Source organism: Sus scrofa, chromosome 11 (assembly GCF_054392235.1).
Source record: "Sus scrofa isolate SSC_HxYL_T2T_F1_AM1 chromosome 11, Sscrofa_HxYL_maternal_Yorkshire_Landrace_v2.0, whole genome shotgun sequence".
NCBI classification, from domain to species: domain Eukaryota; kingdom Metazoa; phylum Chordata; class Mammalia; order Artiodactyla; family Suidae; genus Sus; species Sus scrofa.
Window position 1 is genome coordinate 52,314,864 of NC_139393.1, and position 22,832 is coordinate 52,337,695.

The 22,832-nt window shown below is 41.4% G+C and overlaps 1 protein-coding gene across 6 annotated transcripts in view; it reads left to right on the forward strand.

The window, feature by feature from the left end:
- PIBF1 (progesterone immunomodulatory binding factor 1) overlaps positions 1 to 22,832 on the forward strand; it is a 287,448-nt gene that overhangs the window by 232,536 nt on the left and 32,080 nt on the right. For all 6 annotated transcript variants that reach the window (XM_021065663.2, XM_084981936.1, XM_084981934.1 and 3 more), the window contains exon 17: positions 4,393 to 4,566. In XM_021065663.2, the coding sequence (XP_020921322.1) occupies positions 4,393 to 4,566 (174 nt within the window). The remainder of the gene's footprint in view (positions 1 to 4,392; positions 4,567 to 22,832) is intronic.

Genomic DNA, 22,832 nt, shown 5'->3' on the forward strand with positions numbered 1-22,832 from the left:
TGTTCCCTTAATAGGCTCAGAAATATCATCTCCCGTCTCCCTTCTAGTTATCGTGTGGAAAGTAGAACAGGAGCTGAAATCTACCATAATGCCAGGTATGTTTAACATTAAATCAGTGGTTTATACTTTATGATAGGGGCGCATATGATGAAGTAACATAATCTCAACACAACAAGAGTCCTCAAAGGGCTCAAATAAAAGTATATCAGATTGGCAGTGTCTGAAGGTATACACATCCTCATGTGTGTTGGCCAAACCAGCCCCAGTCCTTCAGGAAAGAGAAAGAGGATTCTGGCACCGTTTCTTCCAGCTTCTCTCTTGGCCCAGAGATTTATTAAGGCTCTGTGGCTTAAACTCAACTCTGTTTTAAAATACTCACTCAAGCTAGATGGTTCTAAATAGAACTAATGACAGCCAGAAAAAAAAAAAAAAGGCCTGTAGGAACTTGCTCTGACACAGAGCTGATGTCTATAAACAGATTAGTTGAAGGGAGCAGAACATCCTTCTATCGCTGTAACTTCACGCGTCTTGGCATGAAAATGAAACAAAATAATAGGAAAAAAATTACCTCCCGCCACAGCCTACCATGTTCTGCAGATGGTAAGGTAAAGGAGAGTTTAGTCTGTCCTCTCTCCATATACTTATTTTTGATTGAATCACTTGAACAGTTAATCATGAATATCCACTAGTTAGTGTTAGGTGCTGAAGACTATGGAGAACAATAAAAGACTTGAAAGTGGGAAGGAGTGAAAATTTTGTGCTGAGTTCTTGAATTTCAGCATAATTAGTTCTTAGTTCAGATAACAACTGAAAAGCTAACTCAAGTTTCCATTTGTAAACAAATAGGGAATAATATAGGGGTTTTTTTTTAATTGAAATATAGTTGATTCATAATGTTGCAGGTATATAGCAAAGTGATTCCGTTTTACATTCTTTTATATATTCTTTTTTTTTTTCTTTCTATTTTAGGGCAGCACCTGCAGCACATGGAGGTTCCCAGGCTAGGGGTCGAATCAGAGGTGTAGCTGCCAGCCTATGCCACAGCCACAGCAACACCTTATCCTTAACCCACTGATTGAGGACAAGGATTGAATCCGCATCCTCATGGATCCTAGTCAAGTTTGTTAACCACTGAGCCATAATGGGAACTCCCATTTTATATATATATATTCTTAATTTTTTTTTTTTGGCTGCATTTGGAAGTTCCTGGCCAAGGATCGAATCCACACCACAGCAGTGATCCAAGCTGCTGTAGTAACAATACCAGATCCTTAACCCACTGCACCACAAGAGAATTCCATATATATTTTTTCAGATTATTTTTCACTGTAGTTTATTACAAGATATTGAATCTAGTTCCCTGTGCTATACAGTGGGTCTTTGTTGTTTATCTATTTTATATATAATAGTGTGTATCTGTTCCTCCCAAATTCCCAATTTATCACCCTCTTCCTTTCCTCTTTGGTGACCATAAGTTTTCTGTGTCTGTGAGTCTGGGACTAAGATAGTTGAAGAAATCCTGAAGCTATATTATACTTACTGTTTGAACTGCCAATCAATAAGCAAGAAAAAAAAGCTTGTACGCTTTTTCCCTTCCATCTTTCATATAAGACTTCAAAAGGAAATAGGACAGTTTGAGAGGTAGAAGAAAAAAAGTTAAGTGCCAAAATAATCTGCTTAACAAGCATGTGTAGATAAACTGGAGGGAGTAGCTTTGCCAGTGGTTCCCAGATTTGTCTGTTAGAATCACCTGGAGATCATTAAAAAATTTCAAAGCCAAGTCTCACAGTCTTTAGGTATGGGACACAGGCATCAATTGTTTTTGAAGCTCCTCAGGCTATTCCAGTGTGTAGAAAAATTTGGGAACCACTAGATTACTGAATGATTTGGGGGTGTTTTTGTTTTTGTTTTTGTTTTTGTTTTGGCTTCACTCATAGCATGTGGAAGTTCCCGGGCCACAGACTGAACCTGCACAACAGCAGCAACCTGAGTCACTGCAGTGGCAATGCTAGATTCTTAACCCATTGCACCACAAGAGAACTCAGGGATGATTTTTTTTTTTTTTTGAAGTATATTTACTTCAATTAAATACAAATACAGGGAGTTCCTGTCAAGGCTCAGCAGTTGATGAACCTGACTATCCATGAGGATGAGAGTTCAATCCCTAGCCTCGCTCAGTGGGTTAAGGATCTGGTGTTGCCATGAGCTGTGGTGTAGGTCACAGATGCAGCTTGGATCCCGTGTTGCTGTCGCTGTGGTGTAGGACAGCAGCTACAGCTCTGATTTAACCCCTAGCCTGGGAACCTATGTATGCTGAGGGTATGAACCTAAAAACAAACAAACAAAAAATACAAATTTACAATATTATGTTAGTTTCAGGTGTACATCAAAGTGCTTCAGTTATAAATATTTTTTCAGATTTTTTTTTTTTTTTTTTTTTTTTTTTGTCTTTTTGCCTTTTCTTGGGCTGCTCTCTCGGCATATGGAGGTTCCCAGGCTAGGGGTCTAATCAGAGCTGTAGCCGCCGGCCTATGCCAGAGCCACAGCAACGCAGGATCCGAGCCGTGTCTGCAACCTACCCCACAGCTCACGGCAACGCCGGATCCTTAACCCACTGAGCAAGGGCAGGGATCAAACCCAAAACCTCATGGTTCCTAGTCGGATTCGTTAACCACTGCGCCACGACGGGAACTCCTTTTTTTTTTGCAGATTATTTTTCACTGTAGGTTATTAAAAGATATTGAATATAGTTCTCTGTGCTATACAGTAAGTCCTTGTTGCTTATCCCTTTACGTACAGTGGTTTGGATCTGTTAATCTCATACTCCTAATTGATCCTCCCCCCCCCCCCCCCCCCCCCCGCTTAGCCCTTTGGAATGATGTATTTATCATTTATCATATTAAAAGTATTAATGACTATGAGATTCACATGCATCATTATTGCACATTAATTTTCACAGCTTTCCTCATTTATATATTTGCTTCAAATGTTTTTTCTACTTCAAGAATAAAAATAGGAGTTCCCATTATGGCACAGTGGGTTAAGAATATGACTGCAACAGATGGCCAGCAAACACGTGAAAAAATGTTCAACATCGCTGATTATAAGAGAAATGCAAATCAAAACTACCATGAGATACCACCTCACACCAGTCAGAATGGCCATCATTAATAAATCCACAAATAACAAGTGCTGGAGGGGCTGTGGAGAAAAGGGAACCTTCCTACACTGTTGGTGGGAATGTAAACTGGTACAGCCACTATGGAGAACAGTTTGGAGATACCTTAGAAATCTATACATACAACTTCCATATGACCCTACAATCCCACTCTTGGGCACCTATCCGGACAAAACTCTACTTAAAAGAGACACATGCACCCGCATGTTCATTGCAGCCCTATTCACAATAGCCAGGACATGGAAACAACCCAAATGTCCATCGACAGATGATTGGATGCGGAAGATGTGGTCTATATACACAATGGAATACTACTCAGCCATAAAAAAGAATGACATCATGCCATTTGCAGCAACATGGATGGAACTAGAGACTCTCATCCTGAGTGAAATGAGCCAGAAAGACAAAGACAAATACCATATGATATCCCTTATAACTGGAATCTAATACCCAGCACAAATGAACATCTCCTCAGAAAAGAAAAGCATGGACTTGGAGAAGAGACTTGTGGCTGCCTGATGGGAGGGGGAGGGAGTGGGAGGGATCGGGAGCTTGGGCTTATCAGACACAACTTAGAATAGATTTACAAGGAGATCCTGCTGAGTAGCATTGAAAACTTTGTCTAGATACTCATGTTGCAACAGAAGAAAGGGTGGGGGAAAAAATGTAATTGTAATGTATACATGTAAGGATAACTTGATCCCCTTGCTGTACAGTGGGAAAATTAAAAAAAAAAATTCCCATATAAGTTTTATTCATGACCTTTGCTCTGAAAAAATAAATTATCCATGTATCACTCAAAAAAAAAAAAAAAGAATATGACTGCAGCAGAGTTCCCACTGTGACACAACAGGATCAGAGCATCTCTGGAGCCCTGGGGCACAGGTTCAATCCCTAGCCCAGCACAGTGGGTTAAGGATCCAGTGTTGCCAAAGCTGTGGCATAGGCCACAGATGCAGCTCAGATTCAATCCCTGGCCCAGGAACTTCCATGTGGTACAGCCAAAAACAGTGGGGGGGCAGGGGAGGGGATATGACTGCAGCAACTCAGGGTCACTTCAGAGGCAAAGGTTTAATCCCTGGTACGGGAACTTTCAATGCCATGGGTATGAAAAAAGGATTTAAAAAAGGATGAAAATAAATGTTTTAACATCAATCATTATTAGCTTGCTAAAATCATACTTGCCATTTTGTTCTGTTTTCATGTATCAACAGGAATTGGCAGCAATGAAACAGATTCTCACAAATATGCGTAGTAAGCGGAAGGAGAACAAGTTACTTTTTACTAAAATGGAATCCAAAAATGTGACAGAAAATCAGAAATCAAAGACTTCGAATGTGCCTAGAGAACATGAAGACAATATATTTATACCCAAACCAACAGTCTTTGTAAGTATAATAAAAATTAACCTAGAGTGTTAGTATCTCTGATTTTCCCTAAATATACTTTATTTCCCCTCACTCATATTGGTTTTAAACTAACTTTAATAGTTTTATAAAAGGGCCTCGAGGAGTTCCCATCGTGACTCAGTGGTTAACAAATCCGACTAGGAACCATGAGGTTGCAGGTTCGATCCCTGGCCTTGCTCAGTGGGTTAAGGATCTGGCATTGCCATGAGCTGTGGTGTAGGCTGCAGATGAGGCTCGGATCCCGAGTTGCTGTGGCTCTGACGTAGGACTGTGGCTACAGCTCCAATTAGACACCTACCCTGGGAACCTCCATATGCCCCAGGAAGCAGCCCTAGAAAAGGCAAAAATAAATAAATAAACAAACAAACAAATAAATAAAAGGGCCTTGAAAGATCTGTATCAGTCCCTTTTCTGAATGAATAAATATCTTAACAGTTGATAGTTGGGTTTTATATTTCTAGTTAATATATTGTACTTGCCCAGGAATTAACATTAATCTAGCACTTACCTCCCCCGGTCTCCAGGAACAAATTATAAATGAATTAGAGAGACAGTTTGTATCATTTTTAAATTTACGTAAGAATAAGGAGATGCAGAATATCATCTGCCCCCTCTTATTTGTAAAATAATAATTTTGCTCTGAGTTTCTTTTAAAGTATAAAGCCAATCATATTATGTAATGTATTAAAATTATGTAATGATTACCTAAATGTGTTATTAGGTAAAAATGCATGTTCATAGAAATCAGTCAAAGAAAAAATTTGAAATTTTTGCACTAAAAGTAGAGAAAATAAATTAGGAAATATTTAATTAGAATTAAGAATAAAAAGACAACAGAAAAAAAAATAGGAGCAAGCATATTAAATATTTCACTTTATTTCAACATGGTTTCCCCTCCGTGCCATAATTTCTCAGAAGAAACATGATTTTTACCATCAGAACAAAGAGACTTAAAACCAGAAAGATTTTCTATGCAATATTCTGATTCAGTGAGTCCCCAGTTAATTTTTTTAACTCCCTAGATGATTATAATAATCGGTCAAGTATGGGAACTTCTGATCTAAGCTGTTTCATTATACATTCAGAACATGCTACTCCAGAGCAGTGAGATGTGAGAGATTGCTTGGTGATTACATACTTCAGCCTCCTTTCTTTTGAAAAAATAACAGAGTTACAATCTGAATGAAATAAGGGATAATTACCCTAAGGATGTGTGTGGCAATCGAGACTGAGCTAACAGGATGGAGAAAACAGGAAGTCTAGATCAACCAGCTCGGGTACAAGGCAGCTCTGTGGATTTCCACAGCTGAGTCCATGGATCTTCTCCCCTAGTGATACATCAGCTTCTCTCTATTTCTTAGCATCTGCTCGCTTATGGTTTCCCTTTCCTCGTCAACGTGTGCCCACAGCCCCTTCTCTTGAGACATGTTTCTACGCATCCTTTCCCCAATCTGCTCCCTTATAACCTCGTTCTCTCTGTATATTGCAAAAGCAAGACTCTAGTTGGCACAGCTCATCCTTGTTGGGAGATACCCCTTTGTGGCAAGACTTGGAAGGTTATTAGCCAGCCTAACTGAATGGCTGCCCTTACTAAGTGAGCAGACATCACATGGTACCAAAGAAAGCTAACTACTGGAGTTCCCGTCATGGCTCAGTGATTAAAGGATCTGATTAGGAACCATGAGGTTGCGGGTTCGATCCCTGGCCTTGCTCAGTGGGTTAAGGATCCAGCATTGCCGTGAGCTGTGGTGTAGGTCGCAGACGCGGCTCGGATCCAGCGTTGCTATGGCTCTGACGTAGGCCGGTGGCTACGATTAGACCCCTAGCCTGGGAACCTCCGTATGCCACAGGAACGGCCCTAGAAAAGGCAAAAAGACAAAAAAAAAAGAAAAAAAAAAAAGAAAGAAAGCTGACTACAGCTGTTTCTTCACAAGGACCACGGCTTGGCAAGTTTTCCTCAGAAAGTGGGCTAAGCTCATGGCAGACACTAGGATGTGTCTACATTCTAATCCCCAGGAAGAGAGTAGACTGAATGGTGGATGGATGCTATTGGGAAATGTAGGGTCAGATGAAAACCACAAGAGACAGGGTGATGGGGAGATGTGCTGGGGGTTTGTGTTGGAAATGCTGTAAAAATTTGGTTGCATTGATCATTGTACAACCATAAATGTAATACAGTAATAAAAAATGCTATACTAAAAAAAAAAAAAGAAAACCACAAGATACAGCGAAATTCGCAAAGCCTGTCACACTCTCTGGCCTGCCTTTCTGTCCCTTCTGTTCCAAGCAATGATCTACTCCTTCTGACCCTGACCTCCTACTTTTCTGACTGTAGCTCGGTGACCTGATTCTGATACCCTGACATCCTGACTGTCACCAGGACATAAGTAACAGTAAAATTTCTCCAGTATGTTCAGATAAGGTTCTGCAGTGAGACAAAATTAAGAAGATCTGAAATAGGGAGTATTGATTGGGTAGTTTTTATTTCCTTCTTTATGCTTATCTGCATTTTCTTCTCTTTTTCTTCAGTAAAGTTTCTTTTATATACAAGAGAAAATTTTTCGTAAGAGGTATGATCACAGCTACATCCTAATGAAAACTGAGATCATGCTGTAAACCAGTCAAATCGAGACTATGTGCTAAAAATGCAGAATTAGGCATGTGAACTGACTGGGTCGGCTGGGGCAAGTCATTTAAATATCTGGAGCTTGTTCTTATCTGTAAAATTAGGAGGGAGATTACATGAAATGAAGTCTGGACTCCTTTTTACTAACATGCTATGATTCTCTTAAGGCATTGTCGTTTTTACAATAGTCATTTTTACAGTTGTTATTTTGAGTATTTTCAATTTTCCATAATACAGTGCTTCTCTTATATTTTCTCTCATTTTGTTAATACAGAATTTATGGGAGTTCCCACCTGGGCTCAGAGGATAACGAACCCGACTAGTATCCATGACATTTTGGGTTCGATCCCTGGCCTTGCTCAATGGGTTAAGGATCCGGTGTTGCCGTGAGCTGTGGTGTAGGTCGCAGACATGGCTCAGATCCCACATTACTGGGGCTCTGGTGTGGGCCGGTGGCTACTCTGATTGGACCCCTAGCCTGGGAAGCTCCATATGCTGCAGGTGCAGCCCTAGAAAAGACAAAAAAAAAAAAAAAAGATGGAGGGATGGTTGGATGAATGCATAGATGGATGTGTGTTTATACATGCACTAAAAATATGAGGAAAACACAAAACTCCTGTTAATTGGAGGTAGAGCTGTGTTATGGAGAGGAAGAGGAGGCATAAGAGCTTGAGACATTTTTCTTCACATTCTTTTATAATCATATGAACGTTTTGCGGTGCTCATGTGATATTTACATATGACGACAACCCTAAAAGGTGTATTTTATAGGAAAGCTCTGACCATTGACATCACAGCTGCGGCAGAGTTGTTTTTCAGGTATTTAATGAACCAACAAAAACTAACTGGAATCACAGAATGTAAGTGCTTAAAGGACAGAAGCTGTGTTCCCATTGCCTTGCGTACCCCATGAACAAAGAGGATATTCAATCAATATTTGGTAACATAGAATTTTTTTAAAAATCAGTTATTGCCTCCCCCAATTTAGTTGTCTTCTTAGCTGTTAAAACTCTAAGCTGTGTGTGGAATTTTTTTTTTTTAATTTTCCCACTGTACAGCAAGGGGATCAAGTTATCCTTACATGTATACATTACAATTACATTTTTTCCCCCACCCTTTCTTCTGTTGCAACATGAGTATCTAGACAAAGTTTTCAATGCTACTCAGCAGGATCTCCTTGTAAATCTATTCTAAGTTGTGTCTGATAAGCCCAAGCTCCCGATCCCTCCCACTCCCTCCCCCTCCCATCAGGCAGCCACAAGTCTCTTCTCCAAGTCCATGCTTTTCTTTTCTGAGGAGATGTTCATTTGTGCTGGGTATTAGATTCCAGTTATAAGGGATATCATATGGTATTTGTCTTTGTCTTTCTGGCTCATTTCACTCAGGATGAGAGTCTCTAGTTCCATCCATGTTGCTGCAAATGGCATGATGTCATTCTTTTTTATGGCTGAGTAGTATTCCATTGTGTATATAGACCACATCTTCCGCATCCAATCATCTGTCGATGGACATTTGGGTTGTTTCCATGTCCTGGCTATTGTGAATAGGGCTGCAATGAACATGCAGGTGCATGTGTCTCTTTTAAGTAGAGTTTTGTCCGGATAGGTGCCCAAGAGTGGGATTGTAGGGTCATGTGGAAGTTGTATGTATAGATTTCTAAGGTATCTCCAAACTGTTCACCCTAGTGGCTGTACCATTTATATTCCGACCAACAGTGTAGGAAGGTTCCCTTTTCTCCACAGCCCCTCCAGCACTTGTTATTTGTGGATTTATTAATGATGGCCATTCTGACTGGTGTGAGGTGGTATCTCATGGTAGTTTTGATTTGCATTTCTCTTATAATCAGCGATGTTGAGCATTTTTTCATGTGTTTGTTGGCCATCAGTATATCTTCCTTGGAGAAATGTCTATTCAGGTCTTTTGCCCATTTTTCCATTGATTGATTGGCTTTTTTGCTGTTGGGTTGTATAAGTTGTTTATATAGTCTAGAGATTAAGCCCTTGTCGGTTGCATCATTTGAAACTGTTTTCTCCCATTCTGTAAGTTGTCTTATTGTTTTCTTTTGGGTTTCCTTTGCTGTGCAAAAGCCTTTCAGTTTGATGAGGTCCCATGGGTTTATTTTTGCTCTAATTTCTATTGCTTTGGGAGACTGACCTGAGAAAATATTCATGAGGTTGATGTCAGAGAGTGTTTTGCCTATGTTTTCTTCTAGGAGTTTGATGGTGTCCTGTCGTATATTTAAGTCTTTCAGCCATTTGGAGTTTATTTTTGTGCATGGTGTGAGGGTGTGTTCTAGTTTCATTGCTTTGCATACAGCTGTCCAGGTTTCCCAGCATTGCTTGCTGAATAGACTTTCTTTGTCCCATTTTATGTTCTTGCCTCCCTTGTCAAAGATTAATTGACCATAGGTGTCAGGGTTTATTTCCGGGTTCTCTATTCTGTTCCATTGGTCTATCTGTCTGTTTTGATACCAGTACCACACTGTTTTGATGACTGTGGCTTTGTAGTATTTCTTGAAGTCTGGGAGAGTTATGCCTCCTGCTTGGTTTTTGTTTCTCAGGATTGCTTTGGCGATTCTGGGTCTTTGGTTGTTCCTGTGTGTGGAATTGTAATGTTAAACTAAGTAAGCTACCGGGAGAGTGTAAGCAGCTCCCAAGACCATGTTTAGTCCTGCTTCTGCATCAGACAACACCCCTTCAATCTCTTTCATCCAGAAACACAGTTCATTTCCATTGATCTTCTGCTTTCTCTTTCAAGGTCTGTTCTAGCTGTTTTTCCTAACTTCACCTGTCCCTTTCCTAGAAAAAAAATGGGAGCTATTCTAATCCTTTGGTGGGGGGGTGGGTGTGCCCATAGCATATGGAGGTTCCTGGGCCAGGGATTGAACTCAGACTGGAGCAGTGATGATGCCCCCATCCTTAACCTGCTGAGCCACCAGGGAACTCCTGTTCTAACCCTTTGGGGAGCAACTTTCCTCTCTCCTTCCAGAGCAGCATGGGACTCTCTTTTGCTAATTTTCTGCTGCCATCCTTTTCCAAAATGCCAATTACTCAGGATTCATAGCAGTCACTATTTTTTCAGTACTTTATTAAAAAGGCATATTAGCAACCCTGCTGTTAGTCTTCTTTCCAAGTATTGTAAGCATTAAAAAAGAAAGAAAGAAAGAAAGAGCTTTAGTCTCCGAGTAGGGAACATAGTAAGAATGTGCAACGCCAGCCCATCAGGTCTAGAATGACTGCATTGCAGCGAGGTTATGATAGGGTTCAGTTCGTGGCTTATACCATTTATCTCGTTGACTAGCATATCTTGGATGGGTTGATTACATTCACATAATTTATACACAAATGATTATATAAACAAGACGATTCTCCAGATGATTCTCTAGAAGTGATTTAGAAAACAGTTATCTGGAAGGCAAAAAATGTTCAAGTTAAGTTCTGGAAGTGTGTACTGACTATATGGAAAAACCTATGCAAAACATTATGGAATATCTGATCATTAAGATAAATCAGCTTTGAAGATGTTTCTTTTTCAGGATCAAGAATAGGAAAACAGGAGTTCCTGTCGTGGCACAGTGGTTAACAAACCCATGAGGTTTCGGGTTCAATCTCTGGCCCCGCTCAGTGGGTTAAGGATCTGGCATTGCCGTGAGCTGTGGCGTAGGTCTCGGAGCTGTGGATCTGGCATTGCTGTGGCTCTGGCATAAACCAGCAGCTGTAGCTCCAATTAGACCCCTAGCCTGGGAACCTCCACATGCCACGGGTGTGGCCCCAGAAAAGACAAAAAAAAAAAAAGAATAGGAAAACAAATAAAAATAGTAGAAGGTGGGAGTCCCATCATGGCTCAGTGGTTAACGAATCATCCGACACTAGTATCTGTGAGGACTTGGGTTTGATCCCTGGCCTCGCCCAGTGGGTTAAGGATCCAGCATTGCCATGAGCTGTGGTATAGGTTGCAGATGTGGCTCAGATCCTGCGTTGCTGTGGCTGTGGCATAGGCCAGCAACTCTAGCTCTGATTCAACCCCTAGCCTGGGAACCTCCATATGCCGAGGGTACAGCCCTAAAAAAAACAAAACAAAACAAAAAACAATAATAATAGAAGGTGAGGAGTTCCCTCTGTGGCTTGGTGGATTGATGATCCAACTTGTCTCTGTGACATTCCGGGTTCAATTCCCAGTCCGGAGCAGTTGGTTAGGAATCCAGTGTTGCCGCAGCTGTGGTGTGGGTTGCAGATGCAGCTGGGATTCCACGCTTGGCCCCAGAACTTCCATGTGCCATGGATATAGCTGAAATAGGGAAAAAATAATAATAAAAGGTAAAATCGAGTGGACTACCTTAAAGGAAATACAAACTGCTGTGGAAATTCAAAGAAAGAAGAGATTATATGATGTTGATGGGCTCCAGGGAAAAGAATATTTGAGGATGGCCTTGAAGAATGTCCAGGATTTACATTGTGAATTAACTATACTTTCAATTTTTTCACAAAAGAGTTACCTTGTCATTCAGCAGGTTAGGGGTCTGGTGTTGTCACTGCTTTGTCTGGTTACAGCTGTGGTGCAGGTTCAATCCCTGGCCCAGGAGCTTAAAGAATGTCCAGGATTTAATAGGTGACAGTACAGGTTAAACAGAAATTCCAAGGGCAGGGAGTGTAATATTCACAAGATATTTTCTAATTTGTGCTCATTTTCATTATTCAGAAATAGAATGTTTAATAATATAGACTTTATTCCTCTCTTACTGCATTCTTACGTCTGACTTGAGTCGTTTCACCACTTTTTAAAAAATTTTATTGGCGCATAGTTACAGTGTTGTATTAGTTCAGATGTACAGCAAAGTGAATCAATTTTACTACTCTTATCTCCATTATAACTATTAAGGTAGGTAATTTGTAATACCTCCTGGAAGTTCCCGGGCCAGTGATCAAACTCATGCCACAGCAGCAACCCAAGCTACTCCAGTGACAATGCCCAACCCTTAACCCACTGTGCCACAGGAAAACTCCATTTCATTCTTTATAGCTGAATAGTATTCCATTGTCTAGTGTATCACATTTTACCACTTATTAACACTTCTCCTTAGGACAAAAGAAAAATGCAAGTAGACAGGATATACCTAGAGTTGTCAGATCCAAAGAGGCAGAAAGTAGAATGCTGGTTTCCAGGAACCAGGGGCAGTGGGCAGTTACTGCTTTAATGTGTGCAGAGTTTCAGTTACACAAGATGGAAAAATTTCTGTGGATGGGTGGTGGTGATGGTCGCTCAGCCATGTAAACATACCTAATGCCACTGAGAACACTTAAAAATGGTTAAGATGATAAATTTTATATTGTGTGTATTTTACCAAATTTTTTTTTAATTAGGTTAAAAAAGAGAGAGAGTTTCCATTGTGGCTCTGCAGTAATGAACCCAACTAGTATCCATGAGGATGTGGGTTTGATCCCTGGCCTCACTTAGTGTGCTAAGGATCTGGCGTTGCAGTGAGATGTGGTGTAGGTCACAGACGCAGCTTGGATCCTGTGTTGCTCGGCTGTGGTGGAGGCCAGCAGCTGCAGCTCCGATTCGACGCCTAGCCTGGGAACTTCCATATGCCACAGGTGTGGCACTAAAAAGCAAAGAAAAAAAATTTAGATAAGTTATAAAAATATTTTTCTCATTATTCATAAGGAAGAGTTTATAATTGCATCAAGATGGAATTTAGCCATTATTTATGATATACTTAATGAGTACAATCCATTGGATGTATTAAGTGACACAGGATGCCGCCTGGGGTAGCATTACCACAGAGTCGTGTCAACTCTCTGCCACCCACATTTTTCATATCATAACACACATAGGAAAGTATAATATTTGTATGGCACGCCAGGGTAAATGAATGCTGTGGGTAGATGAAAGGGGCTCCAGCCATCTCTGGGGCCTGAGGGGACCATCTGCTCATTGTACCTCTAACACTCTTGTCCCATTTGTTTGGAAGCTCTGATTTCACCTTTTTGGGGGCTGGGGGGAAACACATGGCACATGGAAATTCCTGGGCCAGAGATCGAACCCAGTGCCTCGGCAGTGAGCTGAGCCACTGCATTGGCAATGCCAGATTCGTAACCTCTAGGCTGCCAGAGAACTCCTCTGCTCTCACTTTTTAACGTCGAATCTAGATTTATCTCACCAGAATATGCTCAGACCTCAAGATAGCTAGCCATGTACATTTACATTTTTAAAAATATTTTTTCCATTTCAAGTCTCAGCAATACTAATTGCAGCCTCTTCCTGATATAATTTAGCTGTATGCGAAATTAGAAATCGGGAATTTTTTGGTGGCCATGGAAGTAGAGCCATGAGGACTGAATGATGTGGGCCAGTTCCTCATTTTGCCACTTGGTAGGAAAGCTGGGTCAGTGATCCTAGGCAAATTTAAGTTTGGCCCTTTCTGTGAAAGCCCGTAAATATTTATTTCTTTGATTCCTAGCTTATATCTTTTTTTTTTTTTTTTTGGAAAACAAAGTAATTATATCTACTAGACATAGTATTTCTTCTCTTTAGAAAAGTGGCACTGGCTGAACACTAATAGATTCTTAATTTCTAGCTCTTTTTCTAGATTCCAGGAATAATCCGCCAGGCTTATTATGCCTGCATTTATCAGTCAGCATTCTTTCTCAATATGTTATAATCCCCAAGTTATATATTAATGTTTTAGTTGGATGCTTCTGGATGACACAAAAGTACCTATCTTATCAGTTTTTTATCTCCTAAATCACATTGTAACAGTAAATTACTCCTGGTAGATTTCCAGTTAATCCTGTCATTTGTTTTTACCACAGCCCTTCCGAGGCCTTTCCTAAATCTGGAATACGATTTACTTCAGGGCCTGTTAATACCACTAATAATTTGATGCTTTCATTAATCTATACCGTTTCTTTATAAAATTACAAATGTTATTAACCTAAACCAGCCCATAAAAATTAAAGCAGTGGTTCCAATACTTTTAGTAATTTGTATATCTAATATCATGTCTACTCTGTGTGGACTTTCCAGGTGGTGAAGCAGGTTAAGGATCTGGATCCAACGTTGTCACTGCTATGGCTTGGATTGCTGCTGTGACATGGATTTGATCCCTGGCCCAGAACGTCCACATGCTGTGGGTGTGGCCAAAAAAAAATTATATAATAAATATAATATTCAAAGGGTTTCATATCATGGAATCTGTAAGAGTTTTAAATTGGAAAAAGAAATGTGAAATAGCCAGAAAATAAGAGCCTTCCTCAGTTAAAAGATTAACCCTGTTAATAACTGAAGAGGCATAACAAAATTTGTTACCTAGAGCACCGTCTTTTGAGTAGAAAGGGTAAATAACTTTAAGAGAGTAACATAAAAGAAACACTACTGTTTAAATAGGTGTAAGAGGAGTTCCCCTCGTGGCTCAGTGGTTAACGAATCTGTCTAGGAACCCTGAGGTTGCGGATTCGATCCTTGGCCCCGCTCAGTGGGTTAAGGATCCGGCGTTGCCATGAGCTGTGGTGTAGGCTGCAGACGCGGCTCAGATCCCACGTTGCTGTGGCTCTGGCGTAGGCTGGCAGCTACAGCTCCGATGGGACCCCTAGCCTGGGAACCTCCATATGCCGCGGGAGCGGCCCTCGAGAGGCAAAAAGACAAAAAAAAAAAAAAAAAAAAAAATGGGTGTAAGAGTAGAATGACCTAAATAAAAAGCAGCTAATTGTATATCTCAATTTTTGTGCCTACTTTGTTTAACAGTCATCTATCAGGTGTGGGCGCATTTTTTTTTTTTAAGAGCAAAAGAATAAATATTTGCGAGGCACCTACCTTCACTGTTGCATATTCGATTTGTATTTACCTTTCTTTTAAAATGTTAAGTCCATTCTTAGTAGGCAGTCCATACAGAAACAGAACATGGACCATAGTTTGCCAATCTGATCTATCTTATGCTAGTTACTCAATACTAATCAGAAGTTGGTAAGGTTTAGGAATTTCCAGTGTCTGGATCTTTGGGTTGTCACTAATGGATAGTACCTAATTGACAAAATATCTGGAAAGGAAGAATGTATGTTTCAGGAGAAGCAGAAATCAACTTTCCAGAGTCACTATTATCTCCATGGAATTTGTTTGAATTTTTGTAGTGTTTAGGCATAGATAATGATGTAAATGAGAAATCACTTGACATATACTATCCTAATGTAATTAACAGATAACCTGAACTTCAGGCAGTAATGTGACTGAGCCCAGAAGTTTACCAATAGGGGGAGTTCCCATCGTAGCTCAGTGGTAACAAAACGGACTAGTATCCATGAGGACACAGGTTCAATCCCTGGCCTTGCTCAGTGGGTTAAGGATCCGGCGTTGCTGTGAGCTATGATATAGGTCACAGATGTAGCATGGATCCCATGTTGCTGTGGCTGTGGCTGTGGCATAGCACGGGAGCTGCAGCTCTGATTCAACTCCTAGCCTGGGAACTTCCATATGCCGTGGGTGTGGCCCTAAAAAGACAAAAAAAAAAAAAGTTTACCAATAGAAAGATTGCACATATTCATATGGCAGAATATGCTTTTTTAATATCTTACCAGTCATTATTATTTCTACTCAATAACTACACTGTTACTTAGGATCATAAATACTGCCCACAGAGAGTTCCCTGGTTGCTCAGCGAGTTAAGGATCCAGCGTTATCACTGCTGTGGCACAGGTTTGATCCCTGGCTAGGGAGCTTCCATATGCCTCAGGCATGGCTAAATAAATAAATACTGCTCACTATGCTTATAAAGGTGATGTTGCCTGATTAGCTGAAGCCATGTTATTGAATTACTGTAGTGGCATTTTCTTTCACATAGTGTAGGAGCAGCTCTTGAATAAAGGCTCTCATAAGGCTTTATGTCCAGACTTAGGAGTTCTCATCATGGCGCAGTGGTTAACAAATCCGACTAGGAACCATGAGGTTGTGGGTTCGATCCCTGGCCTTGCTCAGTGGGTTAAGGATCTGGCGTTGCCGTGAGCTGTGGTATAGGTTGCAGACGCAGCTCGGATCCCACATTGCTATGGCTCTGGCGTAGGCCGGTGGCTGTGGCACCGATTCGACTCTTAGCCTGGGAACCTCCACATGCCGCAGGAGCGGCCCTAGAAAATGCAAACAGACAAAAAAAAAAAGACTTTATGTCCAGACTTAAATAGAGCTGAGAGGCATCTGTCATAGCAGGCCTGAACATCATTCATTCATTCATTCATTCAGAAATGTTCACTGAGCACCAGCTTTGTGCCACACCCTGTTAGGGGCAATAGGGATCTAAAAATCCCTGCTTCCATGAAGCTTTCCTTCTTTTATGGAGGTAGACTCTAAACCAAAAGACAAAAAAATAAATTTTGGAGCAAGTGAAAAAATGATAAATGCAATGGAGAAAAGTAAAACAGGGAGAAGGGTAAGAAATAGGGAGGGATAGTTTCTCTGAGAAGGTAACATATAAGCAAGACCTGAAAGAAGTAAAACCAAATGCTCAACATTTTTGAGCAGCTGGATTTTGCTAGGACTCATCATTATCTTAATATTAAGGAAATTTTAAATGGCAGTGTATGCAGATAAAAATAGATTCTGATGGAAACTTGCTTTGCTATTACATATATAAGAAATGAGGTCCTATTATTATTTTTTTTTTTTATTTTTTGTCTTTTGTCCTTTTAGGGCCACACCTGCGGCATATGAAGGTTCCCAGGCTTGGGGTCCAATCAGAGCTGTTGCTGCCAGCCTACACCAGAGCCACAGCAACACCAGATCCAAGCCACATCTGCAACCTACACCACAGCTCACGGCAACACCAGATCCTTAACCCACTGAGCGAGGCCAGGGATCAAACCCTCAACCTCATGGTTCCTAGTCGGATTTATTTCCGATGTGCCACAGCGGGAACTCCTATTTTTGTTTTCTTCTATTTAATAAGATGGGGTGCAAAATATCTAATAAAATAATGTAACTTCCTTCAACAGCAAAGTCCAAATAGCTCATATTAGAAACAATGCACTTTTCAACATTGTTGCTCTTTTCCAAAACCTTTTTTTTGCCACACCTGCAGCATGTGGAAGTTCCCAGGCCAGGGATGAACCCATGCCACAACTGTGTCAATGCCAGACCCTTCACCCACTGAGCCATAAGGGAACCTCTTCAAAACATTCTTTTGTTTAAAGCTCTTGGGTTGGTTTTGGTGGGTTTTTATGGTAGTAAAAACATACAATATACCCTTTTACATGTTTTTAAGCATACATTTTAGTGGTGTTAAGTGTATGCATATTATTGTGAGGCCGAGCCTCAGAACTTTTTCATCTTGCAAAACTGGAACTTTAAACTCACTGAGCAACAGCTCCGCTCCCCCCACCCCACCTCCATAGCCCCTGGCAACCCACCACTCTCCTTTTCCATTTCTACGAATTTGACTCTTTTGGATACCTCAAATAGGTGGCATAATATTTGTCTTTTTGTGACTGGCTTATTTCACGTAACATAATATCCTCAAGGTTCTTCCATGCTGTATCTCAAAGCATTTGGGAATCCCTCTTAGGAAATTGGTCTGCGGTACATTCCTTTGAAAGTATTCATTTATTCAAGCCTTATTCCAGGCCCAGGGCTCCTGCCCTGGAGTGCCCAGGAGTCTAATCATGGAAACTGTGTATCATAGAATACCTTGTGATAAAACACTAAATAGGAAGCAAGTACCAAATGGGTCAGGTTTGTGTTCTCCAACTTGGACAGCGGCACTGAAAGATGAATTAGAAGAATGAAAAGAGGAGTTCCTATCATGGCTCAGCAGTAACGAACCCAACTAGTATCCATTAGTATCCATGAGGACTCGGGGTTCAATCCCTGGCCTTGCTCAGTGGGTTAAGGATCTGGCGTTGCTGTGGGCTCTGGTGTAGGTTGCAGACACACTTCGGATGCCGAGTCACTGTGGCTGTGGTGTAGTCCGGCAGCTGTAGCTCCGATTCGCCCCCTAGCCTGGGAACCTCCATATGCCACGGATGCAGCCCTGGAAAGACAAAAAGAAAAAAAAAAAAAAAAAAAGAATGGAGAGAAAGAGGCAACAGACTCTTATATCAAGTCAGGTAGAAATGAAGCAGGTAGCTAAGGTGGTGGTAGAGAAACAAGAGGCCGCTGTAGGGATACATCGAGGGAATAAGAAACACCCTGCTGGGGAAACAAGGAGGGAAGACAGAATAATATGTGCTGCCCAGTTGGCAGTGGAGGGAAGGAGGCCTGTCAGGGAGCTGGAGGAGCAGCCATGTCTTATTTTATAAACACGCCTCTTCATTGCTGTGGCTACTTGCCTCTTGGAGACAAGAAGGAAAATGAGATTACATAGAACATTTGAAAATTAAGTGCTTCCACATATTAGTTACGATAAAATGTCAACACTACCCCTGAAACTTATTTTTACATGTAGTCATTAAAGTTTATTTTGAATCGTATAGTCAGGAAAAGTTCTAAGATACCTGTTTTACATTTACAAACTGAGATTCAGGCTAAGAAATATTAGTTGGATATTCAGCATCCAATATCCAATTGTATTCACTGTTGAAAATGCGGATAATATAGGGATCAACCACTGAGTACTCTCGTTGATATATTAAAGCACTTAGATTCAAAAATGACAATAGAAATAAATGTATTCATTTGACCAGCATTTATTGAACATTATGACTTCCCTAGAGGAAGGCACAGTTTATTGAGTGGCTGATTCAAGTCAACAATTAAAATAATTACAAATAAGTTAAGCATTAAAGGCTTTAAGTTCTTGAAAGGAACACCAAAGAAGCTGCTATAAACAGAGCAGACTTCCTAGAGGGGGTGACATTTCAGCTAAGTCCTGAAAAACAAATGGGAGTGAGTGCTGTGGACAGAGAGAACATCAAGTGGAAACTGCTCTTCCTAGTTAGCATGTATTAAGGCCTGGGTACTTTCATATGCATGTCTCATTTTATCCTCTCAACAGCCCGCTGCTGTGGGTTACTGTTTATCAGTCAAGATCCTTTTAGGGAACACATGTCACCTACTGAAGGGACTGTTTACAAACAGGTAGAAACCAACAGGTGATAATGAACATTTTAGGATTGGTAACCGTGCAAAGCTTTAATCACTCCTGGGTCTCAAGGGACAAGGAGAGGGGTTGGCGCCTTCTTATGGAAACTTCGTTCTTTTTTTTTTTTTTTTCTGCTTTTTAGGGCTGTACCTGCAGCATATGGACGTTCCCAGGCTTCGGGTCAAATCGGAGCTGCAGCTGCCATCCTATGCCACATCCACAGCAACTAGGGATCCAAGCCTCATCTGTGACCTACACTGTGGCTCACGGCAACACCAGATCCTCAACCCACTGAGCAAAGCCAGGGATAGAACCTGCATCCTCATGAATACTAGATGGGTTCGTTAACCCGCTGAGCCACAGTGGCTATTCCAGAAACTTTGTTCTTCTGTTGAAGAATTCAGCTGTTACCAAACCGCTGCCAGGCAGAGAAGGAGCTGCAGAACAGATATCCCAACTTCTTTCTCCTCCCACCTGCAAACCTGTTGTGTAGTCCACTGGGTAAACATAATCAGAAACCAGAAGACACCACTGACAGCACCTGGGGTGCAGAGCAGGGTGGAAAAGGATGGAGAGTAGGGCTGAGGGTACCCAGAATATCCAGTTATTTTTTATTCTCCCCGTATTACCTGTGAGGTAACTGAGAGGTCATCAACTTGCCCACGTTTACAAATAAGTGGCTGGAGCCTGTTTTAATTCCAGAGCTTGTGCTTTAACCTACTGTTCTGTATAGTGTTCCAGCTACAAAAAGAAAAACAAAGGAAGCATTTCATGGGGTACATACTGCATGCCAGATACCTTCCCTGTGGGGAAATACAACATGCAACAAAATAAACACCATAACTTACTTAAGGATAAGAGTAGAGGTCTAGGAATTGTGTTCCACTGCTAGTGCAGTGACTTAAGCAAATTGTTCTGTCTCTCAGATAAAAGCCTAGAGATAAGCTTTTCAGAACTAGTGTGTGGCGCTTTGAGGTCATCAGATAACTAGGTTCCTTCAGCCTTTCTCTTCAAACCATCCTTGGTGTGTGGTTTCCATCCTCAGCATCACAATATGGTTGCTGTAGCTAAGCCATCACAACTGCATTCCAAGCAGAAAGCAAGAGTAAATGAAGGAAAATACCATCTCCTTTTCTAAAGTCATTTTTATGTAAGTTCTACCCAAGATCTTCTATTTATATTCCATGGGTCAGAATTTAGTCTCATGGCCACACCTGGCAGCAAAGGAGGATGATAAAATGTACTTTTTCACTGGATGAGCCCATTACTGTCATAATAAAATCAGAGTTCTGTTATTAAAAAGGAGAAATTAAAGTAAAAAAAGTAATCTAGGCAACCAGCATAGGGTCTTATTCATTTTTATATCTGTACCACCTAACTAAAGACCTGGTACATAGTAGGTGTTTAATAAATTACTATAAAACTAGTCTCAGCTACAGATAATTTTTTTTTCCCTGTCTTTTTAGGGCCAAAGCTGTGGCATATGGACGTTCCCAGGCTAGGGGTCAAATCAGAGCTGTAGCCGCTGGCGTACGCCACAGCCATAGCCACACCAGACCCGAGCCACGTCTGTGATCTACACCACAGCTCAAGGCAACACCCGAGCCATGTCTGTGATCTACACCACAGCTCAAGGCAACACCAAATCCTTAACCCACTGATCAAGGCCAGGGATCGAACCTACATCTTCATGGATACTAGTCAGATTCTTTTCTGCTGAGCTGCAGTGGGAGCTCCTCAGCTACAGATACTTTAGTTCATGCAGTAGAGTGTCAATGGACATGATTAGAGAAGTAAGTGTGGACCAGATCCTAAAGGGCCCTGTCTTCTAAGTTAAATATAGTTTGAACATGACAGTGACAGTGAAGTTCCCCCCAAATAACCTAGGAGTAAGAAGCATACATTCGTCCAGTGGGAGCAGGCTGTGAAATTAATTTTAAATGGTTATGACCAAAGAACTGAAAAGTCAGTTTATGAAATGGAAAAACAGCTTACTCCTCAGGACAGAGGTACACTCAACTGTGGCAAAGCTGCTTCATTAACACATCTGAAGAATAGGAATTGGGAGGAGGGGATGGAGGGAGGATGGTCTTTATTGGACGAGACATAGATTAAAGGAGGGGATTTTTGTTTGTTTGTTGGGGTTTTTTTGTTGTTGTTTTTTTTTTTTTTAATGCTTTTTAGGGCTACACCCGCTGCACATGGAGGTTCCCAGGCTAGGAGTCAAACTAGAGCTACAGCTGCCAGCCTTCGCCTCAGCCACAGCCACTGCAACCCCCGATCCAAGCCATTTCTGAGACCTACACCACAGGTCACGGCAACGCCAGATCCTTAACCCACTGAGCAAGGCCAGGCATCGAACCTACATCTTCATGGATACTAGTCAGATTGTTTTTGCTGCACCACAATGGGAACTCCTAAAGGAGTTTTGAATATCAAAAGTGTTCTTTTTGGAGTTCCCATTGTGACTCAGGGGGTTAAGAACCCGACATAGTCTCAGTGTGGATGCGGTTTGATCCCTTGCCTTATTCAGTGGGTTAAGGATCCAATGTTGCAGGAAGCTGCAGCATAGATCGCAGACACAGCTTGGATCTGGTGTTGCTGTGGCTGTGGCGTAGGCCTCAGCTGAAGCTCCAATTAGACCCCTAACCCAGGAACTTCCATATGCCACAGGCACAGCCCTAATTTTAAAAAAAAAAAAAAAGAGGGGGGTTTCTACTTTCTCCCCATATAGACCTAGTAGCAAAAAACTTTTAGTATCAGTTGATTGAGAAAATGCATAATGTACAAATTCTGTATTTCTTGCTATAATCTTTAGGACCTGTAGCTTGGTCTATAAAGTTATGTTCACGCTTTTTGTCCACGATCCACAGTTAAGAAAACCAGTTTAGGAGTTCCTGTTGTGGCTCAGCAGTTAACGAACCTGACTTGTATCCATAAGGACACAGGTTGGATCCCTGGTCTTGCCCAGTGGGTTAAGGATCTGGTGTTGCCGTGACCTGTAGTGTAGGTCACAGATGCGGCTCGTATCCCACGTTGCTGTGGCCGTGGTGTAGGACGGCAGCTACTGCTCTGATGGGACCTCTAGCCAGGGAATCTCCACATGCCGAGGGTGCGGCCCTAAAAAGACAAAGAAAGGGAGTTCCCATCGTGGCGCAGTGGTTAACGAATCCAACTAGGAAGGATGAGGTTGCAGGTTCGATCCCTGGCCTTGCTCAGTGGGTTAAGGATCCGGCGTTGCCATGAGCTGTGGTGTAGGTCGCAGACACCACTCGGATCCCGCGTTGCTGTGGCTCTGGCGTAGGCCGGTGGCTACAGCTCCCATTAGACCCCTAGCCTGGGAACCTCCATATGCCCCTGGAGCAGCCCAAGAAATGGCAAAAAAAGACAAAGAAAGAAAGGAAGGAAGAAAAAGAGAGAGAGAAAGAAAGGAAGGAAGGAAGGAACCAGTTAACCAGTTTACACTGTGACCTAGTGTAGATCACAGTTTCTCAAAATGAAACCTACTCCTTCTCTGACAGATAAACTAGCATTCTGATTTGTACTTTGGTTTCTTTT